Raw genomic sequence first — 27,536 nt, forward strand, 5'->3', positions numbered from 1 at the left:
TGCAGAAGTGAGTGTGGACACCCTCACCGACCAGATGCTAGCCGATGAGCAATCTTGGAACGCGGTCGCCTACATGGCAGCAAGCGTGATCAAGGAGCTGCGCAGGCTGGAGCGAAGCCGGACAAACTAAGCCAGAAGGATGACCCCACAGCCCGCACCGCGAAGTAATGCCTAGCGGCAGTCCCGCGGGAGCGGACCTACCCCCCCCCCCCCCCACCCCCTTCCCAGCCATAATTGTTATTTTATAAATATAAATTGTTTTCCCAATAAAAAAAAAAAAAAAAAAAAAAAAAAAACACACACTCACATCCATTACACTTGGGCGGCCGGACCTGTGCCGTTCGAGTTATGTGTGTCGTTGTCCGCCATTGCCCACAGCTGGTGGCCGGACCAGTGCCACTCGCTCTACATTAGGGCCACAATTGCCGACGCACACACACACTCACATCCATTTCACTTTGGCGGCCGGACCCGTGTCGCCACAGTAATATGTGTGCCGTCTACTCCTGGCTCCCAGCTGGTGGCCGGACCAGTGCCACTGGTTCTCCAAGAGGGCAGCCACAGCCACAACGACGACGAGGAGGTGCTAATTGCACCTACTTCTGACGACTTCGGATGACGCCAATTTCGACGACCAGGGGGGACGACGGGGTCGGCCGGTATGCAACGCAATGTCTTTACAAGCATTGTGTTTTGCTATGCCGGCCGATGCTCCGCTGTTTCTTGTCTTCCCTGTAATTATAGAAAAAGATATAGACATTATTTTAAATTGTTATGTTTATTGTAATATTGTAAACGTAAATCAAGTGTACCTGTTTTGTCTCGTCTTTGTTCCAGTGTAGTATCTCTTTTATTACCTGTTTTTCCGTCGTCTTCACTCCAGTCTACTACTTATCTGTATTGTTATTTCTGCAAGTGCTTGTCTCTTTTTTTTATTTTCCACGCAAAGCACCTGCATTGTTTACCTTTTTCTCTTTATCTGTTCCTCAATTGACTACGTGTTGCAACACTGCACTTTCTGAATTTTCGATCTCATTTCTTTAACCCCTTCTTCCCCCCTCCATTGTTATTTTCGTAATTAGTGCGGTTCTCCGACACCCCACTACAAAATTATTACAATCTGTGATAAAAATCTTCGGCGGCAACGGTGCTGACAATTGATTATCGGTTTCAAATCGACTTTCAAATCAGCATCAGTTGCCGCCACACCACCACCACTACGGCCTAAATTGAGCCAAAAATGCTAGTCTTCGCATAAATCAACTACGCCCCCTATAAACTGCCCGCCCACATGTACATGCTACATTCCTAGTCGTCTGCCCTCAGCAGGCGGCAAGGGTAGTAGAGGGGACTGAAGACCACATACCGCATCACAGCCAACAAAACATCAAGTTGACGAACTCACAGGGGATTGCAAATCAAATTTTAAGTTAGGGAGGATTACAAAGGGAAGAGACAGCATACTTTCGAGCGTGGCCCCACTTTACTTTCTTGACTCACACCACACACACACACACACACACACTTGACACACTATTACACACACTTGACGAGTCCCCCCTCCCCCCTCTTGACAATTCGTACTTTTGGAGCCTTTTGCCCCGATCGTGGAGTGGTCTCGAGTCTGGGTCTCTGTCCAAATGGAAAGTCGTGTCGTGAACGTTGTGGAGTCGAGACGTGTTCGAGGTTTAGTTTAGTCCCTCCGTCAAAGTGCCGAATATTTTGTGTCTCTCTTTTTCCATTTTCCCTTTCCCCCCGCCCCCCCCCCCCCCCCCCCCCGCCCACCCTGCTGGCTGCGGGCCTATTTCGAGGTTACAAGTGTTTCGTTGCTGCAGTATTATATGTTTGTAAAGTTTATTGTGCCATCAAATGTACTAGTGTGTGTTTGAGTGTCGTTTAAAGTTGAATTGTAAAACAAACACAAAAAGTACATCAATTAAATCAAGACATATACTGCCCAAAAAAAAAAAAAAAAAAAAAAAAATATTTATAAAGCAACGCGCTTGGTTGCTGGCTGCGCACACCCCAGCCTCTCAGCCCCTCCCCTGTTGGAGCACTGAGAGCCCTCAACCCAAAGCGGGTATATATTGAAAAAAAAAAAAAAACAACCATTGGGTATACAAAGAATTATAGTGCCAGACCACAGAGGGGATGAAGAGGAAGGCGTCCTCCAGCCGAATGGTTAAGACTTGATCCAATGGTACAGCAAAAATCCAGAAAGTATAAACCTACAAATAAAACTAATTAAAAGCAGCCAAAACATAACTTAAACCGCTTACCAAATCACCTTCAAGCAAACCAATCAAAACCTGCAAATAAAATACAATCAAAATTAGCCAAAACAGAAATAAACTCGCTTACCAAATTCAACGCACACCTTCAAATAAACCAATTGAACCTGCAAACAAAATACAATTAAAATCAGTCAAAACACAATTTAATTTACTTACCACGCTAGCTTCCAAACAAACCAATCAAAACCTGCAAATAAAATACAATCAAAATCAGCCAAAACAGAAATAAACTCGCTTACCAAATTCAACGCACACCTTCAAATAAACCAATTGAACCTGCAAATAAAATACAATTAAGATCTGTCAAAACACAATTTAATTTACTTACCACGCTAGCTTCCAAACAAACCAACCAAAACCTGCAAATAAAATACAATCAAAATCAGCCAAAACAGATATAGACTCGCTTACCAAATTCAACGCAAACCTCCAAATAAACCAATTGAACCTGCAAATAAAATACAATTAAAATCAGTCAAAACACAAATTAATTTACTTACCACGCTAGCTTCCAAACAAACCAATCAAAACCTGCAAATAAAATACAATGAAAATCAGCCAAAACATAAATAAACTGACTTACCAAATTCAACGCAAACCTCTAAATAAATTAATTTAGCCTGCACATAAAATGTAGCTAAAATTAACCAAAGGAAAAGCACAAATAGACTTACTTACCAAACTCAACGCAAACCTCCCAATGGACCAATCGAACCTGTAAATAGAAAATAATTAAAATCAGTCAAAACAAAGGTTAAAAATCCAATAAATATAACAACACAAATTACCTAACTGGATTCCTGACACTTGATCACCAAACCTACAAAACATAAACCTGAAAATAAAATAATATTAAAATCAGCCAGGAGTTTCATATCATCCACAGAAAGAAGCATATGCGCCGCCGTTCTTCTTAGAGTTGCATCGGTTGGATTCGGCCAGGAAAAGAGGGACGAGGCGATGCCGCGCTTGCGTTGCCGATGCTTGGAGGTCTCCCTGTCGTCCATACCTCCGTTTCGCACCGGATGAGGGGTCCAGGAGCGGCGTCACAAATTTTTATGTCTAAGCCAGAAAAAAGAAAACACAAGCCGATCTTAACTTAACTTTTGTTTACAAGAGCAAATTGATAACTGTCTAGTATTTTTCTGTATCTTTTTATCAATGTTACCGTAATGTTAAAAAAATACCTAAATGTTAAATGTTTCCATAAATAATGTTATATGTTACTATTGAGTAATAAGAACATTAATAAAGAAAGCTTCAGGTCACTCTAAAGTGCCCTGAGCCAACCAAAAAAAAAAAAAAAAAACAGGGGCATGTGTTCGCTGAGCAGATTGCGGCATAGTGGCAGGAGCGGCAACTGTGTTGGTGTTGGCTGTATTTGTTGTCCGTTTCTGCTGCCTCTGTTGTTGCTGCCGCAGCTCGTGCTGCCTCAACTGCTCCCGGACAATAGCCTCTAGCTCCTCCAGTGTCTGCCTTTTCTTCTTCGGCTTCCCAATTGGCGGCCGCTGCTGCCGCTGCTGGTGATGGCGGCCCCGTCGTCTGGCCTGCTTCCTCTCACCCTCACCCTCATCGTCACTCTCACTGTCGATGAGGGCGCGGCGTCGTTTTGGTGTTGGTGGGATTGACGGCATTTGTGCAGGCCAGCATTGGCCCGGATCGACCCGCTGCTCGAGCTCGAACCAGGTTCGACTCGCAACAGGTTCGATCCGGTCGTGTGTGTGTGTGTGGCTGCCCGTTGGCCGTTTTGGCGCTCCGCTCTTGCGCGTCGGCTTGCCGGCTCTCCTCCGTCTTCTCCCTCTCCCGTTACACCCGAACTGTCCGAGAGTGTGAGAGGCGGGAAAAGTGGCGTCTTTTCGGCCTTTCCCTTTGTGTTTGGCGGGATTTTGAGATTTGGCGGGGTTGCGGGATTTGCAGTTGGTATTGGCGCTGCTGTTGCTGCTGATGTGATGGGGCTCGAGGGGGAGTGGCTGTGGCCGTGGATATATCGGCCATGGCAATGGCTGGGTACTCACTCGCTGGGTGGCTGTGGCGTCGGCGCTCTGCATTGGCTGGGGCGTTGGTATTGGCGCCTGCGCCGAGGGCTCTGCTGCTGCTGCTGCTATTGGCGGTGTTTGTGTTGGTGTTGTTGGCTGCTGCTGCTGCTGCTAGGGCGCCTCTGCGGGCCGCTCTGCCGCCGTCGCTGTGGTCCTCTGGTCATGGCTGGCTGTTGGTTTGTGTGTTGAAGATCTGCTGCCTGTTTGTTGTTTTTAATTGAAAAGTCTCTTGTGTGTGTGTGTTTGTGTTTAATGTATTTATTGGCACTTTTATTCTCTTTTTGGTTTGTGATGTGGACGGGAGCAAAAGTTTGTCAAGGTAAGTAATGGGTGTGGTGGAGGAAGGGCGGCACCGCACGGCACGGCACACGACAGACACCACAAAAAGAAAACAGGGCAACACAGAAAAAAAACGTCAATGGCGACACGGCACAGATCGATAGATCATGTTCACCGAAAAGGGAATCTTTCCCATAGGCGATGGCCTTTTGGATGTAGATGCCGAACGCTTTAACGGATTGCTCGTGTCGCATGACATCAACGGTGCTGATCTACGAGGTGGAACAGACGCCGTTTGCCAGGGGCAAATTCGCCGCCGTTCGCCGTGCCATTCACAAGAACACGGGCTCCCATTTCGCGGCAAAGTTCTTGAAGCGACGCCGACGCGCACAGAGCAGCGACAAGGAGATCAAACACGAGATCGCCGTCCTAATACTCTGCGAGGGCGAGGAGAACATTGTCAATCTGAATGCGGTGCACGAGACCCGTTCGGACACAGCCCTGCTGCTGGAACTGGCCACTGGTGGCGAGCTGCAGAACATACTGGACAACGAGGAGTGCCTGACAGAGGCCCAGGCCCGCCACTGCATGCGAGAGGTGCTGAAGGCTCTCAAGTTTCTCCACGACCGATCCATTGCCCACCTGGACATCAAGCCACAGAACATTTTGCTCGCCGGCGAGCGTATAGAAGATGGCCTCAAGCTCTGTGACTTTGGGATCTCGCGCGTTGTGTGCGAGGGCATCAATGTCCGCGAGATGGCCGGCACAGCCGACTACGTGGCCCCCGAGGTGCTCCAGTACGAGCCACTCTCCCTGCTGACGGACATCTGGTCCGTGGGCGTTCTCACCTATGTCTTGCTCTCCGGCTTCTCGCCCTTTGGCGGGGACACCAAGCAGGAGACCTTTCCGGAGCGCTCACCTTTCCGGACAACCTATTCGGTGGCGTCTCGCCAGTGGCCATCGATTTCATACGCCGCGCATTGCGAATTAAGCCAAACGATCGCATGAGTGCCGCTGGATTCCTGGAACATGTCTGGCTGAAGGATGAGAGCTCGATGGATAGACAAATGTATCTGCAGGCTCAGAGCGATGCTGAAGAGGAAGAGGAAGAGGAGGAGGAAGAAGACGACCTTGAGGATGAGGAAGTGGAGGAGCCAGTGGCCGAGAAGAAGGCAGAGGAGCAGGAACAGCAACAGCAGTCACAGGAACAACAAAAGCAACAGAAGCCAAGCAGTGGCAGCAACAAACCCACGCACAATGGCCACCATCGGGCCCACAGCAATGGGAGCAGTAGCAGCATCTCAAAGATACCCATTGCCACCGGGAAGCTCCTGGGAAGCCCCATAAGCAGCACCAGCACCAGCACCAGCACCAGCACAGAGACAACGACAGCCATACACACGCTGACCAGCAATGGACACGGACAGAGCAACACGGTCTGCCTGTCCGCCAAGCCCACTCAGATCGTGACACCCACACGTCGAGCCTCCGACTCGGACAAGGAGAACACATACACGGCGACATTTGTGAAGAAGCCCCCGGTGCAGGCCACCATCCAGCTGGGCAGCAACGGCCTCGACGAGTTCGCCACAGTGGTGGCCACCCTGACAATCTTTCCCGATGCGCCCACCACACCGAAAGTGATCCGCAAGGCACCCACGGGAGAGTCCCATGGATCGGCCACCTTTGTGAAGGCTCTGGTCAAGAATTTTCAGCTGGAGGAGACGCTAGTCTGCCCCGGACACAGCAGCACCAGCAGCCACAACGGCCACAGACCCGTCAACGGGTGCGGCGGCAGTAGCGGGAGCAGCAACGGCAACAATATGCGACGCAGTGCAGGGGGAAACAGCAGCAACATCAGCTACTCGGCAGCAGCCGCGACAGCAGCACGAATGAACAGCATTCGCCGCGCCTCCGACCCGCTGATGGCCGTCTATAAGAAGCAGCCACAGAACAGCGGCGCCAACAGCAATAGTTCCAGCAGCAACAGCAACAATTCCAGCCCCGGCAGCAGTCCCAGCTCGGGCAGCACGGCCACCCTGCTCCTGAATAGCCATCGCCTGGCGTCCGCGTCCGGGCCAGCCAGCACGGTCGCCAGCACCGCTGTAGCCTCAAGGAGCAGCACCAAAGCTACTGCCACTGCCCACCATCTGCACCACCACCACATGCACCACGACAACACGAAAAACGGCCAAAACACATGAAATCCACACTTACCTGCCAATCACCAGACAGAGCTGCCCAGCAGGAAGCTGCCTCGCCATCAACACTGACAATTCCTGCCAAAGGGAAGGAAAAGGAGGCCCCTTTCTGATGACGCTGCCGCCTGACCATGGCCGTGACGTCACGCCACTCCAAACATACAGCTGCCATTTCCAACGACGACGCAGATGCTGGCGCCTGTTGCCGCTCCACTGGGTCGCACCCGTCTCTCATGCCAATTATGTGAGGGCGGGATGGCCTGGTGTTGAGCCGGCGGACGCCATCAAATCCTGCAAAAGAAGAAGGAGAATCAGGAGAGAGGCTGCCAATAAACACATATACTCACCTGCAAACGCCTCTCACGCCAACACAAACCAGACAAGGGTCGCCAGCAACAGCATCAAAACGCCGACAAGTACCTGCAAATAAACACAAATTAAAATCACACGCCAAAGCAAACACCTCCTCAACTGGGTGGCCGGACCACCAGCCACTCAAAACGCCGTTACAAATTGACGACGAACGTGGCCGAGGAGGCCAGTCCAATTCTACTGACAACGCATCCTGGGTGGCCGGACCAGCAGCCACTCGGATGCGGCCAACAACAATACAATCGACAACGTATCCTGGTGGCCGGACCAGCAGCCACTTGGATGCGGCCAATACTACAATTTGTTGGCATCACACTTCGATGCCAACGCCAACACACTGGACAATGCATCTTCGGGTGGCCGGACCAGTGCCACTCGGTCTGCTGCACCAAACCAACAGACAGATGCAACGTGGGCGGCCGGACCAGAGCCGCTCGCCATCAACACCATCATTGCCCACGATGCACGCCAATACTCACAACCAGCCAGCCAATAAACAACACACAGGGGGACAACAGAGCCGGCCGGTATACGGCGTAATGTTCGCATTGCGTTTGTTATGCCGGCCGGTGCTTCGTTGTAGTTGTCCTCCTGTTAGAAATAAAATAAATATAATTAATATGTTTATATGTTGTAAATGTATGTCAATTATCGTTTATTTTACCTCGTCTGCATCAATGTATTTGTTGTAGATGTCAATCCTGTTGTTTCTGTAGTTTTTGCATGTCCGTAGATAGTTTGTCCATAGTTTTAGTACTTGCCTGTGATATTAGGAATAAGTTTTTGTAAATTAATGTAGTTTTCTGTAGATAATTGTATATTTTTCGTAGTTTTCTAATTAGTTTTACCTTCCTACTCTTCTTCCCAACCTATCTGCCATTCCCATAATTCCCCTTGACACGTGGTATTACCAAAAATACCACGCAAATACCAGACTATGACCGATAACACACCAAAAAGCCATTTCAAATTTAAAATGCATTTATCAATGCCCAGTGTGTTATCGGTCGCAAATTCGGCAATTTATGCCCAGCCAATTCCTCCCCACCCCCTACCCACTTCAAATGCCACTAAATGCCAAATGCGGTTGAGCAGGAGCAAAATTAACACTGCCAACCTCCGACACTCTGCCAAACGCCCCAATAAAGCCATTTCAACCGCCCATATGATGCTATGCGGTCGACTCTTCGGAGCGTCACGCGCCCGGATCGAAAGATCCGGAAGTTTACAGTATCCGGGCGGTTATACGGGAGCAGGCATTTATCCCCCCCCCCCCATCCTATCCCATCCCCCAACAACAGAGCAGCCACTACACACAGCACAAACATAAGACACTGGCCGCTAACCAACGACAACGACAACACACACAGCCACTAAAACAAACGGCTATTCCAATTCTCCATTGCCTACTTATCGGTGCTGCTGCCCTCGGACCACTTTCATCGCACTCAATATTGGGGTGAGTGAAAGTGGAACCGGGGGTGAGAGCACCGGTAAATGACGATCGGCGATCGGGCCAGTCGAGTTGAGGGGGAGAGTATGGGAGTTGGCGGACATGTGAGAGTACCACCATGAACCTCGTCCGCCACTCTCATCTCGTCCACCCGCTCGAGAGGTCGCGATCGTCGGACGTGCCAAAACCGTTTCGTGTCGTTTTTTCGTGTCGCCGTTTTTCCGTTGTCTTGCTGTTGTGCTTTGTTTTCTTTTTTGTGGTGTCTGTCGTGTGCCGTGCCGTGCCCCCGCTGACATGACAAAAAGTCCCTCCCTCCACTCGACAAACTTTCTGCTCCCCAATAAATGTGATTAATTTTAAACGCCAATAAATAACATTAAGTTATAAAAACACAAACCTAACGAGAGACAAACTGTGTAAAGAGACAGAAAGTGCCAATAAATACATTAAACACAAACACACACACAAGAGACTTTTCAGTAAGGGAAAACAACAAACAGACAGCAAATCGCCAATACACAAACTAACAACAACTATGACGAGAGGAATGGCCAGACGAGGGTCAACCAGACGGCACAGCGACGGCGGCAGAGCGGCCCGCAGAGGCGCCCTAGCAGCAGCAGCAGCAGCCAACAACACCAACACCAACACCGCCAATAGCAGCAGCAACAGCAGAGCCCTCGGCGCAGGCGCCAACACCAACGCCCCAGCCAATGCAGAGCGCCGACGCCACAGCGACGGTGGCTGCATCAGCAGCAGCAATAACAACGCCAACACAGACTGCACCGATCGTGAGTACGCAGACGCCGCCAATACACACACAGACACAGCCATTCCCGCCACTTTCATTGCCCTTCCCCCCCCCCCCCCCCCACACCTTGCCAATAATACCCAAAGAAAGGCGCCAAACACAAAAGAAAGGCCCACTTTTCCCGCCTCCACTTTTCCCGCCTCTCACGCTCTCGGACATACAAAATAGTTCGAGAGTAACGGGAGAGGGAGGGGACGGAGGAGAGCCGGCAAGCCGACGAGAAGGAGCGGGCCAACGGGCCGCCACACACACACACACGACCGGATCGAACCTGTTGCGAGTCGAACATGGTTCGAGCTCGAGCAGCGGGTCGATCCGGGCCAATGCTGAGCCGGCACCAATACCACAAATCCCACCAACACCAAAACGACGCCGCGCCCTCATCGACAGTGGGAGTGACGATGAGGATGAGGGTGAGAGGAAGCAGGCCAGACGACGGGGCCGCCATCACCAGAAAAGGCAACCTCTGGAGGAGCTGGAGGCTATTGTTCAGGAGCAGTTGAGGCAGCACGAGCTGCGGGAGCAACAGCAGAAGCAGCAGAAACGGACAGCAGATGCAGCCAACACCAACACAGTTGCCGATCCTGCCACTATGCCGCAATCTGCACAGCCAACACATGCCCCTGCCCCTGCCACTACTATAAATGCAAATAACCAGACCCACAGCCATCACCAACATCGACAACAGCCAATACATAGACAATCACCAGCCATTCACACAGACAATACCACAATTAACAATAGAAATAATAATGACGCCAATACAAATACACCTGCCACTACCAACACCAACACCACCACCGCCATCACCATCACAAACACCCCTGCAACTACCACCGACGATGACATCCGGCACGGCGAATTCGGGCATCAGCCCAGCCAGGAACGTGGCTTGAGGACCCTCATCCGAGGACTCTCCCACTCCATGCCGCCGGATTGGATTCGCAGCAGTATGCTGAACGAGGGGTACACGGTTCGGTTTGTGAGGGTGATCACCGATCGATTTGATCGCAGCCGCCAATTCAACCTCTTCGAGGCTGAGATCGCCCCCAAACCGGACCGTGGCCAATGCGGGGTGTTAAAGCTGCGACGCCTGGGTGGGAGGCCCGTCACGGTTGAGAGACTTGGAGTCTCCCGTGACCCTGCCCAGTGCCATCGATGTCAGGTGTTTGGCCACACCCGCGCATACTGTAGACGAGCTGCTGTCTGCATGAAATGCGCGGGTGGACACCTGACGACGGAGTGCAGCAAGCCGAGGAACGTCGCTCCCAAGTGCGCCAACTGCCAGGGCCAGCACATCAGTGCCTACAAGGGTTGCCCATCCTACAAGGCAGCCAGGCAGAGGCTCGTGGCCCACTGGGTCGCCAGGGAGGAGGAGCGTCGCAGACAGCAGCCACAGCCAAGCCAACAGCGACACCAGCCAATACAACGTCGCCAGCAGCAGCCACATCCACAGCCACTCCATAATCCGCAGCAGCAACGCCAACACCAACCGGATCGGCAGCATCGGCAGCAGCATCGGTATGGCGACCAACATCCCCAGCCATCGACCAGGGGGCGCCAACACCAGAGGGTCCAGCCGATGCAGCCGATCGCGAATGATGCTCCGACGCCACGCCAACACCAGCAGCAGCAGCGGCCAGACGCAGCTGCGCTCAAAACCTGCAATTATACGTACAGCGTATAACAGAGTTGGAAAGGAGGATCGAACAGATGGCAGAGCAACTCACCAAATTGGCTGCAGCAACAGCAGCAGCAGTTCCAATAGCCGCCAATACAGCAGCAGCAGTAGCCATATCGGACGGTGAGCCGGATATGGACATGGACGACGACAGCCAATGGACCGATGAAGAGCCTTATGAGGACCTACGTAGGTTCCTAAATGGACAATCCAGTGACGACTTCGAAAGCGACGGATTATACGGCGTCTACTGATTGCGACAAATTGCAGAAGTTTAATGCCAATGCCACCTTAAAATAGACAATAATTAAACACAATTAACAACAATCTGCAAATGACCATTAAACATACTCACCTGCTATTAAACTGACAGAGCTGACCCTCCAGCAGCTGCCTCGCCACTCCTGCAATTCTCTCGAGGCATAATGGGCGAAATTTGGAGGCCTCATCAGCAGCACTACCGCCAATCCAACGAAAGTCCAGAGGCCAGCCACTAAAACACAAAGAAAAACAGTCAATTCACGCCAACACGAAAAACTGCCAAAACACAAGAAATTCACTCTCACCTGCCAATCACCAGACAGAGCTGACCAACAAGAAGCTGCCTCGCCATCAACATCATCAATTTTCTTCCAAAGGGGCGGAAAAGGAGGCCTCTTCTGATGACGCTGCCGCCTGACCATGGCCGTGACGTCACGCCACTCCGAACCAACAGCTGCCAATTCCAACGACGACGCAGATGCTGGCGCCTGTTGCCGCTCCACTGGGTTACACCCGTCTCTCATGCCAATTATGTGAGGGCGGGATGGCCTGGTGTTGAGCCGCCGGACGCCAGCAAATCCTGCAAAAGGAAGAAGAAACAGGAGGGAGAAACAGACTGCCAAAACACAAAATACTCACCTGCTGTTTTACGCCAACACAAACTAGACAAGGGTCGCCACAAATAACATCCAAACGCCGACAGTACCTGCAAATAAACACGAATTAAAATCAAAGCAAAACCAAACACCTCCTCATCTGGGTGGCCGGACCAGCAGCCATTCAAAACGCAACTACAAACCGACGATGAACGTGGCCGAGGAGGCCAGGCCAATACTACTGACAACGCATCCTGGGTGGCCGGACCAGAGCCACTCGCGGCCAGACGAGGGTCGAACAGACGCCACAGCGACGGCGGCAGAGCGGCCCGCAGAGGCGCCCTAGCAGCAGCAGCAGCAGCCAACAACACCAACACCTCCAATAGCAGCAGCAGCAGCAGAGCCCTCGGCGCAGGCGCCAATACCAACGCCCCAGCCAATGCAGAGCGCCGACGCCACAGCCACCCAGCGAGTGAGTACCCAGCCATTGCCATGGCCGATATATCCACGGCCACAGCCACTCCCCCCTCGAGCCCCATCACATCAGCAGCAACAGCAGCGCCAATACCAACTGCAAATCCCGCAACCCCGCCAAATCCCAAAATCCCGCCAAACACAAAGGGAAAGGCCGAAAAGACGCCACTTTTCCCGCCTCTCACACTCTCGGACAGTTCGGGAGTAACGGGAGAGGGAGAAGACGGAGGAGAGCCGGCAAGCCGACGCGCAAGAGCGGAGCGCCAAAACGGCCAACGGGCAGCCACACACACACACACGACCGGATCGAACCTGTTGCGAGTCGAACCTGGTTCGAGTTCGAGCAGCGGGTCGATCCGGGCCAATGCTGAGCCTGCACAAATGCCGTCAATCCCACCAACACCAAAACGACGCCGCGCCCTCATCGACAGTGGGAGTGACGATGAGGGTGAGGGTGAGAGGAAGCAGGCCAGCCGACGGGGCCGCCATCACCAGCAGCGGCAGCAGCGGCCGCCAATTGGGAAGCCGAAGAAAAAAAGGCAGACAATGGAGGAACTAGAGGCAATTGTCCAGGAGCAGCTGAGGCAGCACGAGTTGAGGGAGCAACAGCAGAAGCAGCACATGCAGCCAACACCAACACAGTTGCCGATCCTGCCACTCTGCCGCAATCAACACAGCCAACACATGCCCCTGCCCCTGCCCCTGCCCCTTACACTAGTATAAATACAAATAGCCAGACCCACAGCCATCACCAACATCAAAAACAGACAATACAAAGACAATCACCAGCCACTCACACAGACAATACCACAATTAACAATAGAGATAATAATGACGCCAATACAAATACAAATACAAATACACCTGCCAATACAAACACCAACACCACCACCGCCATCACCATCACAAACACCCCTGCCACTACCACCGACGATGACATCCGGCACGGCGAATTCGGGCATCAGCCCAGCCAGGAACGTGGCTTGAGGATCCTCATCCGAGGACTCTCCCACTCCACGCCGCCGGAATGGATTTGCAGCAGCATGCTGAATGAGGGGTTCACGGTTCGGTTTGTAAGGGTGATCACCGATCGATTTGATCGCAGCCGCCAATTCAACCTCTTCGAGGCTGAGATCGCCCCCAAACCGGACCGTGGCCAATGCGGGGTGTTGAAGCTGCGACGCCTGGGTGGGAGGCCCATCACGGTTGAGAGACTTGGAGTCCCCCGTGACCCTGCCCAGTGCCATCGAAGCCAGGTGTTTGGCCACACCCGCGCATACTGTAGAAGAGCTGCTGTCTGCATGAAATGCGCGGGTGGACATCTGACGACGGAGTGCAGCAAGCCGAGGAACGTCGCTCCCAAGTGCGCCAACTGCCAGGGCCAGCACATCAGTGCCTACAAGGGTTGCCCATCCTTCAAGGCAGCCAGGCAGAGGCTCGTGGCCCACAGGGTCGCCAGGGAGGAGGAGCGTCGCAGACAGCAGCCACAGCCAAGCCAACAGCGACACCAGCCAATACAACGTCGCCAGCAGCAGCCACATCCACAGCCACTCCATAATCCGCAGCAGCAACGCCAACACCAACCGGATCGGCAGCATCGGCAGCAGCATCGGTATGGCGACCAACATCCCCAGCCATCGACCAGGGGGCGCCAACACCAGAGGGTCCAGCCGATGCAGCCGATCGCGAATGATGCTCCGACGCCACGCCAACACCAGCAGCAGCAGCGGCCAGACGCAGCTGCGCTCAAAACCTGCAATTATACGTACAGCGTATAACAGAGTTGGAAAGGAGGATCGAACAGATGGCAGAGCAACTCACCAAATTGGCTGCAGCAACAGCAGCAGCAGTTCCAATAGCCGCCAATACAGCAGCAGCAGTAGCCATATCGGACGGTGAGCCGGATATGGACATGGACGACGACAGCCAATGGACCGATGAAGAGCCTTATGAGGACCTACGTAGGTTCCTAAATGGACAATCCAGTGACGACTTCGAAAGCGACGGATTATACGGCGTCTACTGATTGCGACAAATAGCAGAAGTTTAATGCCAATGCCACCTTAAAATAGACAATAATTAAACACAATTAACAACAATCTGCAAATGACCATTAAACATACTCACCTGCTATTAAACTGACAGAGCTGCCCTTCCAGCAGCTGCCTCGCCACTCCTGCAATTCTCTCGAGGCATAATGGGCGAAATTTGGAGGCCTCATCAGCAGCACTACCGCCAATCCAACAAAAGTCCAGAGGCCAGCCACTAAAACACAAAGAAAAACAGTCAATTCACGCCAACACGAAAAACTGCCAAAACACAAGAAATTCACTCTCACCTGCCAATCACCAGACAGAGCTGACCAACAAGAAGCTGCCTCGCCATCAACATCATCAATTTTCTTCCAAAGGGGCGGAAAAGGAGGCCTCTTCTGATGACGCTGCCGCCTGACCATGGCCGTGACGTCACGCCACTCCGAACCAACAGCTGCCAATTCCAACGACGACGCAGATGCTGGCGCCTGTTGCCGCTCCACTGGGTTACACCCGTCTCTCATGCCAATTATGTGAGGGCGGGATGGCCTGGTGTTGAGCCGCCGGACGCCAGCAAATCCTGCAAAAGGAAGAAGAAACAGGAGGGAGAAACAGACTGCCAAAACACAAAATACTCACCTGCTGTTTTACGCCAACACAAACCAGACAAGGGTCGCTACAAATAACATCCAAACGCCGACAGTACCTGCAAATAAACACGAATTAAAATCAAAGCCAAAACAAACACCTCCTCATCTGGGTGGCCGGACCAGCAGCCATTCAAAACGCAACTACAAACCGACGATCCCGCCAAACACAAAGGGAAAGGCCGAAAAGACGCCACTTTTCCCGCCTCTCACACTCTCGGACAGTTCGGTAGTAACGGGAGAGGGAGAAGACGGAGGAGAGCCGGCAAGCCGACGCGCAAGAGCGGAGCGCCAAAACGGCCAACGGGCAGCCACACACACACACGACCGGATCGAACCTGTTGCGAGTCGAACCTGGTTCGAGCTCGAGCAGCGGGTCGATCCGGGCCAATGCTGAGCCTGCACAAATGCAGTCAATCCCACCAACACCAAAACGACGCCGCGCCCTCATCGACAGTGGGAGTGACGATGAGGGTGAGGCTGAGAGGAAGCAGGCCAGACGACGGGGCCGCCATCACCAGCAGCGGCAGCAGCGGCCGCCAATTAGGAAGCCGAAGAAGAAAAGGCAGACAATGGAGGAGCTGGAGGCTATTGTCCAGGAGCAGCTGAGGCAGCACGATCTGAGGGAGCAACAGCAGAAGCAGCACATGCAGCCAACACCAACACAGTTGCCGATCCTGCCACTATGCCGCAATCTGCACAGCCAACACATGCCCCTGCCCCTGCCCCTGCCACTACTATAATTGCCAATAGCCAGACCCACAGCCATCACCAAAATCGACAACAGCCAATACATAGACAATCACCAGCCATTCACACAGACAATACCACAATTAACAATAGAGATAATAATGACGCCAATACAAATACAAATACACCCGCCAATACAAACACCAACCCCCCCACCGCCATCACCACCACAACCCCCCCTGCCACTACCACCGACGATGACATCCGGCACGGCGAATTCGGGCATCAGCCCAGCCAGGAACGTGGCTTGAGGATCCTCATCCGAGGACTCTCCCACTCCACGCCGCCGGATTGGATTCGCAGCAGCATGCTGAATGAGGGGTTCACGGTTCGGTTTGTAAGGGTGATCACCGATCGATTTGATCGCAGCCGCCAATTCAACCTCTTCGAGGCTGATATCGCCCCCAAACCGGACCGTGGCCAATGCGGGGTGTTGAAGCTGCGACGCCTGGGTGGGAGGCCCATCACGGTTGAGAGACTTGGAGTCTCCCGTGACCCCGCCCAGTGCCATCGATGCCAGGTGTTTGGCCACACCCGCGCATACTGTAGACGAGCTGCTGTCTGCAGGAAATGCGCGGGTGGACATCTGACGACGGAGTGCAGCAAGCCAAGGAACGTTGCTCCCAAGTGCGCCAACTTCCAGGGCGCCCACATCAGCGCCTACAAGGGCTGCAGCGCCTACAAGGCAGCCAGGCAGCGGCTCCTGGCCCACAGGCTCGGCAGGGAGGAGGAGCATCGACGGCAGCAGCAGCAGCCAACACAACACCGACAACAGCCAATCCAACGCCGCCAGCAGCAGCCACATCCACAGCCACTCCATAACCCGCAGCAGCAACGCCAACAACAACCGGGTCGGCAGCATCGGCAACAGCATCGGTATGGCGACCATCATCCCCAGCCATCGACCAGGGGGCGCCAACACCAGAGGGTCCAGCCGATGCAACCGATCGCGAATGATGCCCCGACGCCACGCCAACACCAGCAGCAGCAGCGGCCAGCAGCTCAGTGCGATTGCAGCTGTGCCAAACATCTAAAAGAGAGCGCCATTAAACTCAAAATGCTGGAGGAAAGGTTGGCAGCAATGGCCACGCTGATCGCAAACCTGACAGAGGCTAGAGGCGGGGGCTTGGCAGCCATGCCGCCACTACAGACAACACCACCTACACACCCGCCGCCACCACAACCAGCCGCCAATACAGCAGCAGCAGTAGCCATATCGGACAGTGAGCCGGATATGGACATGGACGACGACAGCCAATGGACCGACGAAGAGCCTTACGATGACCTACGTAGGTTCCTAAATGGACAATCCAGTGGCGACTTTGAAAGCGACGGATTATACGGCGTCTACTGTTTGCGCCAAATAGCAGAAGTTTAATGGCAATAAAACCTAAAAATAGACAAAATTAAACACAATTAACAACAATCTGCAAATGACCATTAAACATACTCACCTGCTATTAAACTTACAGAGCTGCCCCTCCAGCAGCTGCCTCGCCACTCCTGCAACTCTCTTGAGGCATAATGGGCGAAATTTGGAGACCTCATCAGCAGCACTACCGTCAATTCCAACAGAAGTCCAGAGGCCAGCCACTAAAATACAAAGAAAAACAGACAATTCACGCCAACACGAAAAAACGCCCAAAACACACAAAAACACACGTACCTGCCAATCACCAGACAGAGCTGCCCCCACAGCAGCTGCCTCGCCATAAACATCATCAATTTTCTGCCAAAGGGGCGGAAAAGGAGGCCTTTTTTTGAACCGATGACGAACGTGGCCGAGGAGGCCAGGCCAACTCTGCTGACAACGCATCCTGGTGGCCGGACCAGCAGCCACTTGGATGCGGCCAATCAACAACAAAAATCTACAACGCATCCTGGTGGCCGGACCAGCAGCCACTTGGATGCGGCCAATTACATGATTCGTTGGCATCACACACCGATGTCAATGCCACTCCATCCCACGATCGCATCTCGGGTGGCCGGACCAGTGCCACTCGATTGGATGCGCCATCTCCACCAGACAGATGCAGCGTGGGCGGCCGGACCAGAGCCGCTTGCCATCAACACCATCATTGCCCACGATGCACGCCAATACACACATCCAGCCAATAAACAACACACAGGGGGACAACAGAGCCGGCCGGTATACAGCGTAACGTTCGCATTGCGTTTGTTATGCCGGCCGGTGCTCCGTTGTTGTTTGTCCTCCTGTTATAAATAAAATAAATATAATTAATATGTTTATATGTTGTAAATGTATGTCAATTATCGTTTATTTTACCTCGTCTGCATCAATGTATTTGTTGTAGATGTCAATCCTGTTGTTTCTGTAGTTTTTGCATGTCCGTAGATAGTTTGTCCATAGTTTTAGTACTTGCCTGTGATATTAGGAATAAGTTTTTGTAAATTAATGTAGTTTTCTGTAGATAATTGTACATTTTTCGTAGTTTTCTAATTAGTTTTACCTTCTTACTCTTCTTCCCAATCTATCTGCCATTCCCATAATTCCCCTTGACACGTGGTATTACCAAAAATACCACGCAAATACCAGACTATGACCGATAACACACCAGAAAGCCATTTCAAATTTAAAATGCATTTATCAATGCCCAGTGTGTTATCGGTCGCAAATTCGGCAATTTATGCCCAGCCAATTCCTCCCCACCCCCTACCCACTTCAAATGCCACTAAATGCCAAATGCGGTTGAGCAGGAGCAAAATTAACACTGCCAACCTCCGCCACTCTGCCAAACGCCCCAATAAAGCCATTTCAACCGCCCATATGATGCTATGCGGTCGACTCTTCGGAGCGTCACGCGCCCGGATCGAAAGATCCGGAAGTTTACAGTATCCGGGCGGTTATACGGGAGCAGGCATTTATCCCCCCCCCCCCCCCCATCCCATCCCCCAACAAAAGACCAGCCACTACACACAGCACAAACATAAGACACTGGCCGCTAACCAACGACAACGACAACACACACAGCCACTAAAACAAACGGCTATTCCAATTCTCCATTGCCTACTTATCGGTGCTGCTGCCCTCGGTCCACTTTCATCTCACTCAATATTGGGGTGAGTGAAAGTGGAACCGGGGGTGAGAGCACCGGTAAATGACGATCGGCGATCGGGCCAGTCGAGTTGAGGGGGAGAGTATGGGAGTTGGCGGACATGTGAGAGTACCACCATGAACCTCGTCCGCCACTCTCATCCCGTCCACCCGCTCGAGAGGTCGCGATCGTCGGACGTACGTGCCATAACCGTTTCGTGTCGTTTTTTCGTGTCGCCGTTTTCCGTTGTCTTGCTGTTGTGCTTTGTTTTCTTTTTTGTGGTGTCTGTCGTGTGCCGTGCCGTGCCGTGCCGCCCTTCCTCCACCACACCCATTACTTACCTTGACAAACTTTTGTTCCCGTCCACATCGTAAAAAAAAACGAGGGGGAACGTTGTGAGTTGCTGCGGACACCGCAACTCTACGGGTATACCCGATACTAAGTCAGTATAACTCTCCTCCGGCAGACGCCGCTAATATTAAACGACACGACAAAGAGTGCGTGCGAGAGACAGAAAATCAGTCTGAGCGTGACGTCGGGCGCTGCGTAGCCAGTGCAAATTCATTTGTTCCTTTTGCCTATAAAAATTATCTGATCTGATCCAGATTCAGCAATCTGATAGATATGGTCATTATCTATGATTCTGCGTTTTTAGTTTTCTCAAATGTGCAATATTGTGTATACAACAGATTTTCGTCCTTTGTGGGGGCGGAAGGGGGTGGGGCGAAATTCTGAGATATACGTTTTATAGTGAGATCTAACAGAAGTGCGGATACCAAATTTGGTTACTCTAGCCTTAATAGTCTCTGAGATTTGTGGATGACCCAGTTTTTCGTCCTTTGCGGGGGCGGAAGGGGGTGTGGCGAAATTTGGACACGAAACGGTCAAGGTCCGATATCACAGGAGTGTGGATACCAAATTTGGTTGCTCTGGCTCTTATAGGTTCTGAGATCCTTGAACTCATATTTTGCAATTGACAAAACCGACCATGAAACCTGTGTGCTAGAGAGAGACAGAGCGAGAAAGAATGAATGAGAGGGAGAAGACGGAGGAGAGCCGGCAAGCCGACGCGCAAGAGCGTTGCGCCAAAACGGCCAACGGGCCGCCACACACACACACACGACCGGATCGAACCTGTTGCGAGTCGAACCTGGTTCGAGCTCGAGCAGCGGGTCGATCCGAGCCATAGCCCAGCCTACACAAATACCACCAATCCCACCAACACCAAAACGACGCCGCGCCCTCATCGACAGTGGGAGCGAAGATGAGGATGAGGGAGAGAGGAAGCAGGCCAGGCATGAGAGACGGGTGTGACCCAGTGGAGCGGCAACAGGCGCCAGCATCTGTGTCGTCGTTGGAAATGGCAGCTGTTGGTTCGGATTGGCGTGACGTCACGGCCATGGTCAGGCGGCAGCGTCATCAAAGAAGGCCTCCTTTTCCATCCCTTTGGCAGGAAATTGTCATTGTTGATGGCGAGGCAGCTTCTTGATGGTCAGCTCTGTCTGGTGATTGGCAGGTACGTGTGATTTTTGTGTGTTTTGGCCGTTTTTCGTTGTTGTCCGTATTGACGTCTCTTTCCTTTGTTGCAGTGGCTGTCTCTGGATCGACGATTGGGCACATCAATAGGCGCCGCCCGATCGCATGCTTTCGCGTGCGCTGGCGATTTGGGCCCTCCACACTTGGCCCAGACCCTCCAGATCGTCGAATGGATCGTGGTCGGTCCACTCGTCGTCATCATCGTCATTAATTGCTTCGCAGTCCATATCGGGTTCGGGTTCCGATATGGCTGCGGCGTCAAAGTGCGTATTTGGTGCTGGTCGTGGTGATGGCTGTGTGGATGCTGCTGCTGCTGTTGTTGTCCGTTGTGGCGGCACTCCTCCCGTGCTCTCGTCCCTTGCCTGCAGCAGGTTTGTCAGTTTCGTTGAAATTGCTGCCAGTTTTTCTTCCAGCTCTCTAATTTTACCGGCATATCTTTTCAGATTATGGGCACAGCTCCCATCGCACTGGGCGCCTGGCTGCTGCTGTAGCTGGGGTTGGCGTGGCGTCGGAGCACGATTTGGGATCGGCTGCATCGGCTGGACCCTTTGGTATTGGCGCCCCTCGGCCAGCGGCTGGGGATGTTGGTCGCGATGCTGTAGCTGTTGCCGATGCTGCCGACCCGGACCGCGTTGGCGTTGCTGCTGCGGCTGTGAGTGGAGTGGCTGTGTGGGTGGCTGCTGCTGCAACTGTCGCTGTAGTGGCTGCTGGTGACGTTGTGGTGGCTGCTGGATACGATGTGCTGGCTGTTGCTGCTGTATTGGCTGCTGCATTGGCTGTGGCTGTTGCCGTATTGGCTGAGGCTGCTGCTGCTGCCGTCGATGCTCCTGGACAGCGACCCTGTGGGCCAGGAGCCGCTGCCTGGCTGTCTTGTAGGCGCTGCAGCCCTTGTAGGCGCTGATGTGCTGGCCCTGGCAGTTGGCGCACTTGGGAGCAACGTTCCTTGGCTTGCTGCACTCCGTCGTCAGGTGTCCACCCGCGCATTTCATGCAAACTGCAGCGCGTCTACAATATGCGCGGGTGTGGCCAAACGCCTGACATCGATGGCACTGGGCAGGGTCACGGGAGACTCCAAGTCTCTCAACCGTGACGGGCCTCCCACCCAGGCGTCGCAGCTTCAACACCCCGCATTGGCCACGGTCCGGTTTGGGGGCGATCTCAGCCTCAAAGAGATTGAATTGGCGGCTGTGATCGAATCGATCGGTGATTGCCCTTACAAACCGAACCGTGAACCCCTCGTTCAGCATACTGCTGCGAGTCCAATCCGGCGGCATGGAGTGGGAGAGTCCTCGGATGAGGATCCTCAAGCCACGTTCCTGGCTGGGCTGATGCCCGAATTCGCCGTGCCGGATGTCATCGTCGGTGGTAGTGGCAGGGGTGTTTGTGATGGTGATGGCGGTGGTGGTGTTGGTATTGGTCTTGGCAGGTGTATTTGTAATTGTAATTGCGTTGGCGTCATTATTTGTATTGATATTGTCAGTATTGTCTATGTGAATGGCTGGTGATTGTCTATGTATTGGCCTTTGTCGATGTTGGTGATGGCTGTGGGTCTGGCTATTGGCATTTATAGTAGTGGCAGGGGCATGGGCAGGGGCAGGGGCATGTGTTCGCTGTGCAGATTGCGGCATAGTGGCAGGAGCGGCAACTGTGTTGGTGTTGGCTGTATTTGTTGTCCGTTTCTGCTGCCTCTGTTGTTGCTGCCGCAGCTCGTGCTGCCTCAACTGCTCCCGGACAATAGCCTCTAGCTCCTCCAGTGTCTGCCTTTTCTTCTTCGGCTTCCCAATTGGCGGCCGCTGCTGCCGCTGCTGGTGATGGCGGCCCCGTCGTCTGGCCTGCTTCCTCTCACCCTCACCCTCATCGTCACTCCCACTGTCGATGAGGGCGCGGCGTCGTTTTGGTGTTGGTGGGATTGGTGGTATTTGTGCAGGCTGGGCATTGGCACGGATCGACCCGCTGCTCGAACTCGAACCAGGTTCGACCCGCAACAGGTTCGATCCGGTCGTGTGTGTGTGTGGCTGCCCGTTGGCCGTTTTGGCGCTCCGCTCTTGCGCGTCGGTTTGCCGGCTCTCCTCCGTCTTCTCCCTCTCCCGTTACTCTCGAACGGTTTTGTATGTCCGAGAGCGTGAGAGGCGGGAAAAGCGGCAGCGAGAGCGGCGTCCTATCGGCCTTTCCCTTTGTGTTTGGCGGGATTTTGTGATTTGGCAGGGTTGCGGGATTTGCAGTTGGTATTGGCGCTGCTGTTGCTGCTGATGTGATGGGGCTCGAGGGGGAGTGGCTGTGGCCGTGGATATGTCGGCCATGGGAATGGCTGGGTACTCACTCGATGGATGGCTGTGGCGTCGGCGCTCTGCCTTGGCTGGGGCGTTGGTATTGGCGCCTGCGCCGAGGGCTCTGCTGCTGCTGCTGCTATTGGCGGTGTTTGTGTTGGTGTTGTTTGCTGCTGCTGCTGCTGCTAGGGCGCCTCTGCGGGCCGCTCTGCCGCCGTCGCTGTGGCGTCTGGTTGTCCCTCGTCTGGCCATTCCTCTGGTCATGGCTGGCTGTTGGTTTGTGTGTTGGCGATCTGCTGCCTGTTTGTTGTTCTTTAATTGAAAAGTCTCTTGTGTGTGTTTGTATTTAATGTATTTATTGGCACCTTAGTTCTCTTTTTTTCTTGTCTATCACAGTTATCTCTTTTAGTTTGTGATGTTTGTGATGTTTGTAGTGGCACAGGAACTAAAGCTTGTCGGAGATAGTAGTGGGTGGGGTGAACGAAGGGCTGGAGCGTGGTGGATTGGCGAGGATCACTTTTCCGCGTTTGGAATGGTCATGTGCAGCGGCGAGTGGTGAGGGGGGGGGGGGGGCGACACAAAATGGCTGCTGCCTGGCTTGGCTTGGCGTCGTCTGGCCTTCACTGTCTTTATTTTTTGGCACCAGAGCACAAATGACACGGCAAACGATAAACGACAAAACAGTCAAAACGACAAACGACACGGGCAACACTGATGGCAACGAACAAACAAACTTGCGATTTTATTTTATTTTAATGGCGGCGGCGATGGTTCAATTTATATACGTCCGACGATCGCGACCTCTCGAGCGGGTGGACGAGATGAGAGTGGCGGACGACACCCCAATATTCAGTGAGATGAAAGTAGTCCGAGGGCAGCAGCACCGATAAGTAGGCAATGGAAGATTTGAACGGCCTTCTGTTTCAGTGGCTGTGTGTGTTGTTGTTGGGCAATGGCACGTGTCTAATGTTTCTCTGTGCTGTGTGAATTGGCTGCTCTGTTGTCAAGGATGGGATGGGATGGGAAGGGGAAAGTTTGCCTGCTCCCGTATAACCGCCCGGATACTTTCAACTTCCGGATCTTACGATCCGGGCGCGAGACGCTCCGAAGAGTCGACCGCATAGCATCTTGTGGGCGGTTGTATTGGCATTGTTGGGGCATTTGGCTGAGTGGCGAAGGATGGCAGTGTTCATTTTATTCCTGCTCAGCCTCATTTTGCATTTAGTGGCATTTGAAGTGGGTGGGGGGTGGGTGAGGAATTGGCTGGGCATAATTGCCGAAGTTGCGACTGATAACACACTGGGCATTGAGAAATGCAATTTGAATTTGTATTGGCTTTTTTGGTGTGTTATCGGTCAAGTCTGGTATTTGCGTGGTATTTTTAGTAATACCACATGTCAGGGGAAATATGGGAATGGCAGATAGGTGGGGAAGAAGAGGAAAAAGGTAATAAAACTAATCAGAAAACTACTAATAATATACAATTAACTACAGAAAAACTACATTAATTGACAAAAACTTATTCCTAATATCAGAGGCTAGTAACTAAAACTATGGACAAACTATCTACGGAAATGCAAAAACTACAAAAAACAACAGGATTGACCAGGGGCGAATTCGCCGCCGTTCGCCGTGCCATTCACAAGAACACGGGCTCCCATTTCGCGGCAAAGTTCTTGAAGCGACGCCGACGCGCACAGAGCAGCGACAAGGAGATCAAACACGAGATCGCCGTCCTAATACTCTGCGAGGGCGAGGAGAACATTGTCAATCTGAATGCGGTGCACGAGACCCGTTCGGACACAGCCCTGCTGCTGGTACTGGCCACTGGTGGCGAGCTGCAGACCATACTGGACAACGAGGAGTGCCTGACAGAGGCCCAGGCCCGCCACTGCATGCGAGAGGTGCTGAAGGCTCTCAAGTTTCTCCACGACCGATCCATTGCCCACCTGGACCTCAAGCCACAGAACATTTTGCTCGCCGGCGAGCGTATAGAAGATGGCCTCAAGCTCTGTGACTTTGGGATCTCGCGCGTTGTGTGCGAGGGCATCAATGTCCGCGAGATGGCCGGCACACCCGACTACGTGGCCCCCGAGGTGCTCCAGTACGAGCCACTCTCCCTGCTGACGGACATCTGGTCCGTGGGCGTTCTCACCTATGTCTTGCTCTCCGGCTTCTCGCCCTTTGGCGGGGACACCAAGCAGGAGACCTTCCTCAATATCTCGCAGTGTGCGCTCACCTTTCCGGACAACCTATTCGGTGGCGTCTCGCCAGTGGCCATCGATTTCATACGCCGCGCATTGCGAATTAAGCCAAACGATCGCATGAGTGCCGCTGGATGCCTGGAACATGTCTGGCTGAAGGATGAGAGCTCGATGGATAGACAAATGTATCTGCAGGCTCAGAGCGATGCTGAAGAGGAAGAGGAGGAGGAAGAAGACGACCTTGAGGATGAGGAAGTGCAGGAGCCAGTGGCCGAGGAGAAGGCAGAGGAGCAGGAACAGCAACAGCAGTCACAGGAACAACAAAAGCAACAAACCCACGCACAATGGCCACCATCGGGCCCACAGCAATGGGAGCACCGGGAAGCTCCTGGGAAGCCCCATAAGCAGCACCAGCACCAGCACAGAGACAACGACAGCCATACACACACAAGCAATGGACACGGACAGAGCAACACGGTCTGCCTGTCCGCCAAGCCCACTCAGATCGTGACACCCACACGTCGAGCCTCCGACTCGGACAAGGAGAACACATACACGGCGACATTTGTGAAGAAGCCCCCGGTGCAGGCCACCATCCAGCTGGGCAGCAACGGCCTCGACGAGTTCGCCACAGTGGTGGCCACCCTGACAATCTTTCCCGATGCGCCCACCACACCGAAAGGGATCCGCAAGGCACCCACGGGAGCGTCCCATGGATCGGCCACCTCGGTGAAGGCTCTGGTCAAGAAGTTTCAGCTGGAGGAGACGCTAGTCTGCCCCGGACACAGCAGCACCAGCAGCCACAACGGCCACAGTCCCGTCAACGGGTGCGGCGGCAGTAGCGGGAGCAGCAACGGCAACAATATGCGACGCAGTGCAGGGGGAAACAGCAGCAACATCAGCTACTCGGCAGCAGCCGCGACAGCAGCACGAATGAACAGCATTCGCCGCGCCTCCGACCCGCTGATGGCCGTCTATAAGAAGCAGCCACAGAACAGCGGCGCCAACAGCAATAGTTCCAGCAGCAACAGCAACAATCCCAGACCCGGCAGCAGTCCCAGCTCGGGCAGCACGGCCACCCTGCTCCTGAATAACCATCGCCTGGCGTCCGCGTCCGCGTCCGGGCCAGCCAGCACGGTCGCCAGCACCGCTGTAGCCTCAAGCAGCAGCACCAAAGCTACTGCCACTGCCCACCACATGCACCACGACAACACGAAAAACGGCCAAAACACATGAAATCAACACTTACCTGCCAATCACCAGACAGAGCTGCCCAGCAGGAAGCTGCCTCGCCATCAACACTGACAATTCCTGCCAAAGGGAAGGAAAAGGAGGCCCCTTTCTGATGACGCTGCTGCCTGACCATGGCCGTGACGTCACGCCACTCCAAACATACAGCTGCCATTTCCAACGACGACGCAGATGCTGGCGCCTGTTGCCGCTCCACTGGGTCGCACCCGTCTCTCATGCCAATTATGTGAGGGCGGGATGGCCTGGTGTTGAGCCGCCGGACGCCAGCAAATCCTGCAAAAGAAGAAGGAGAATCAGGAGAGAGGCTGCCAATAAACACATATACTCACCTGTAAACGCCTCTCACGCCAACACAAACCAGACACAAACCACCAGCAACAGCATCCAAACGCCGACAAGTACCTGCAAATAAACACAAATTAAAATCACACGCCAAAGCAAACACCTCCTCAACTGGGTGGCCGGACCACCAGCCACTCAAAGCGCCGTTACAAATTGACGACGAACGTGGCCGAGGAGGCCAGGCCAATTCTACTGACAACGCATCCTGGGTGGCCGGACCAGCCGCCCCTCGGATGCGGCCAACAACAATACAATCGACAACGCATCCTGGTGGCCGGACCAGCAGCCACTTGGATGCGGCCAATATCACGATTCGTTGGCATCACTTTTCGATGCCAATGCCAACACACTGGTCAATGCATCTTCGGGTGGCCGGACCAGTGCCACTCGGTCTGCTGCACCAAACCAACAGACAGATGCAACGTGGGCGGCCGGACCAGAGCCGCTCGCCATCTCCAACTTTGCCCACGATGCACGCCAACACCATCAATCCAGCCATCGCCACTAAAAAACACACAGGGGGACAACAGAGCCGGCCGGTATACAGCGTAATGTTCGCATTGCGTTTGATATGCCTGCCGGTGCTCCGTTGTTGTTTTTCCTCCTGTTAGAAATAAAATAAATATAATTAATATGTTGTTAATATGTTGTAAATGTATGTCAATTATCGTTTATTTTACCTCGTCTGCATCAATGTATTTGTTGTAGATGTCAATCCTGTTGTTTCTGTAGTTTTTGCATGTCCGTAGATAGTTTGTCCATAGTTTTAGTACTTGCCTGTGATATTAGGAATAAGTTTTTGTAAATTAATGTAGTTTTCTGTAGATAATTGTATATTTTTCGTAGTTTTCTAATTAGTTTTACCTTCTTACTCTTCTTCCCAACCTATCTGCCATTCCCATAATTCCCCTTGACACGTGGTATTACCAAAAATACCACGCAAATACCAGACTATGACCGATAACACACCAAAAAGCCATTTCAAATTTAAA

General features: G+C 52.9%; 1 protein-coding gene across 1 annotated transcript; it reads left to right on the forward strand.

Annotated features, from left to right (window-relative positions):
* The first annotated feature begins 4,696 nt into the window (after positions 1-4,696).
* LOC108151183 (death-associated protein kinase related) lies at positions 4,697-26,187 on the forward strand. The gene is made up of 2 exons (XM_033399837.1): positions 4,697-5,506; positions 24,952-26,187. The coding sequence occupies exons 1-2, from the start codon at positions 4,829-4,831 to the stop codon at positions 26,185-26,187; spliced, it is 1,914 nt and encodes a 637-aa protein (XP_033255728.1). The 5' UTR covers positions 4,697-4,828.
* The last annotated feature ends 1,349 nt before the right edge of the window (positions 26,188-27,536 follow it).

Source organism: Drosophila miranda (genome assembly GCF_003369915.1).
Source record: "Drosophila miranda strain MSH22 chromosome Y unlocalized genomic scaffold, D.miranda_PacBio2.1 Contig_Y7_pilon, whole genome shotgun sequence".
Taxonomy (NCBI): Eukaryota; Metazoa; Arthropoda; class Insecta; order Diptera; family Drosophilidae; genus Drosophila; species Drosophila miranda.

Coding starts and splice junctions, on each gene's coding strand:
- LOC108151183 (XM_033399837.1), top strand. CDS start 4,829: ATGCCGAACGCTTTAACGGATTGCTCGTGTCGCATGACATCAACGGTG. Junction 5,507..24,951: donor TTGGCGGGGACACCAAGCAG/GAGACCTTTCCG, acceptor GACACCAAGCAG/GAGACCTTCCTCAATATCTC.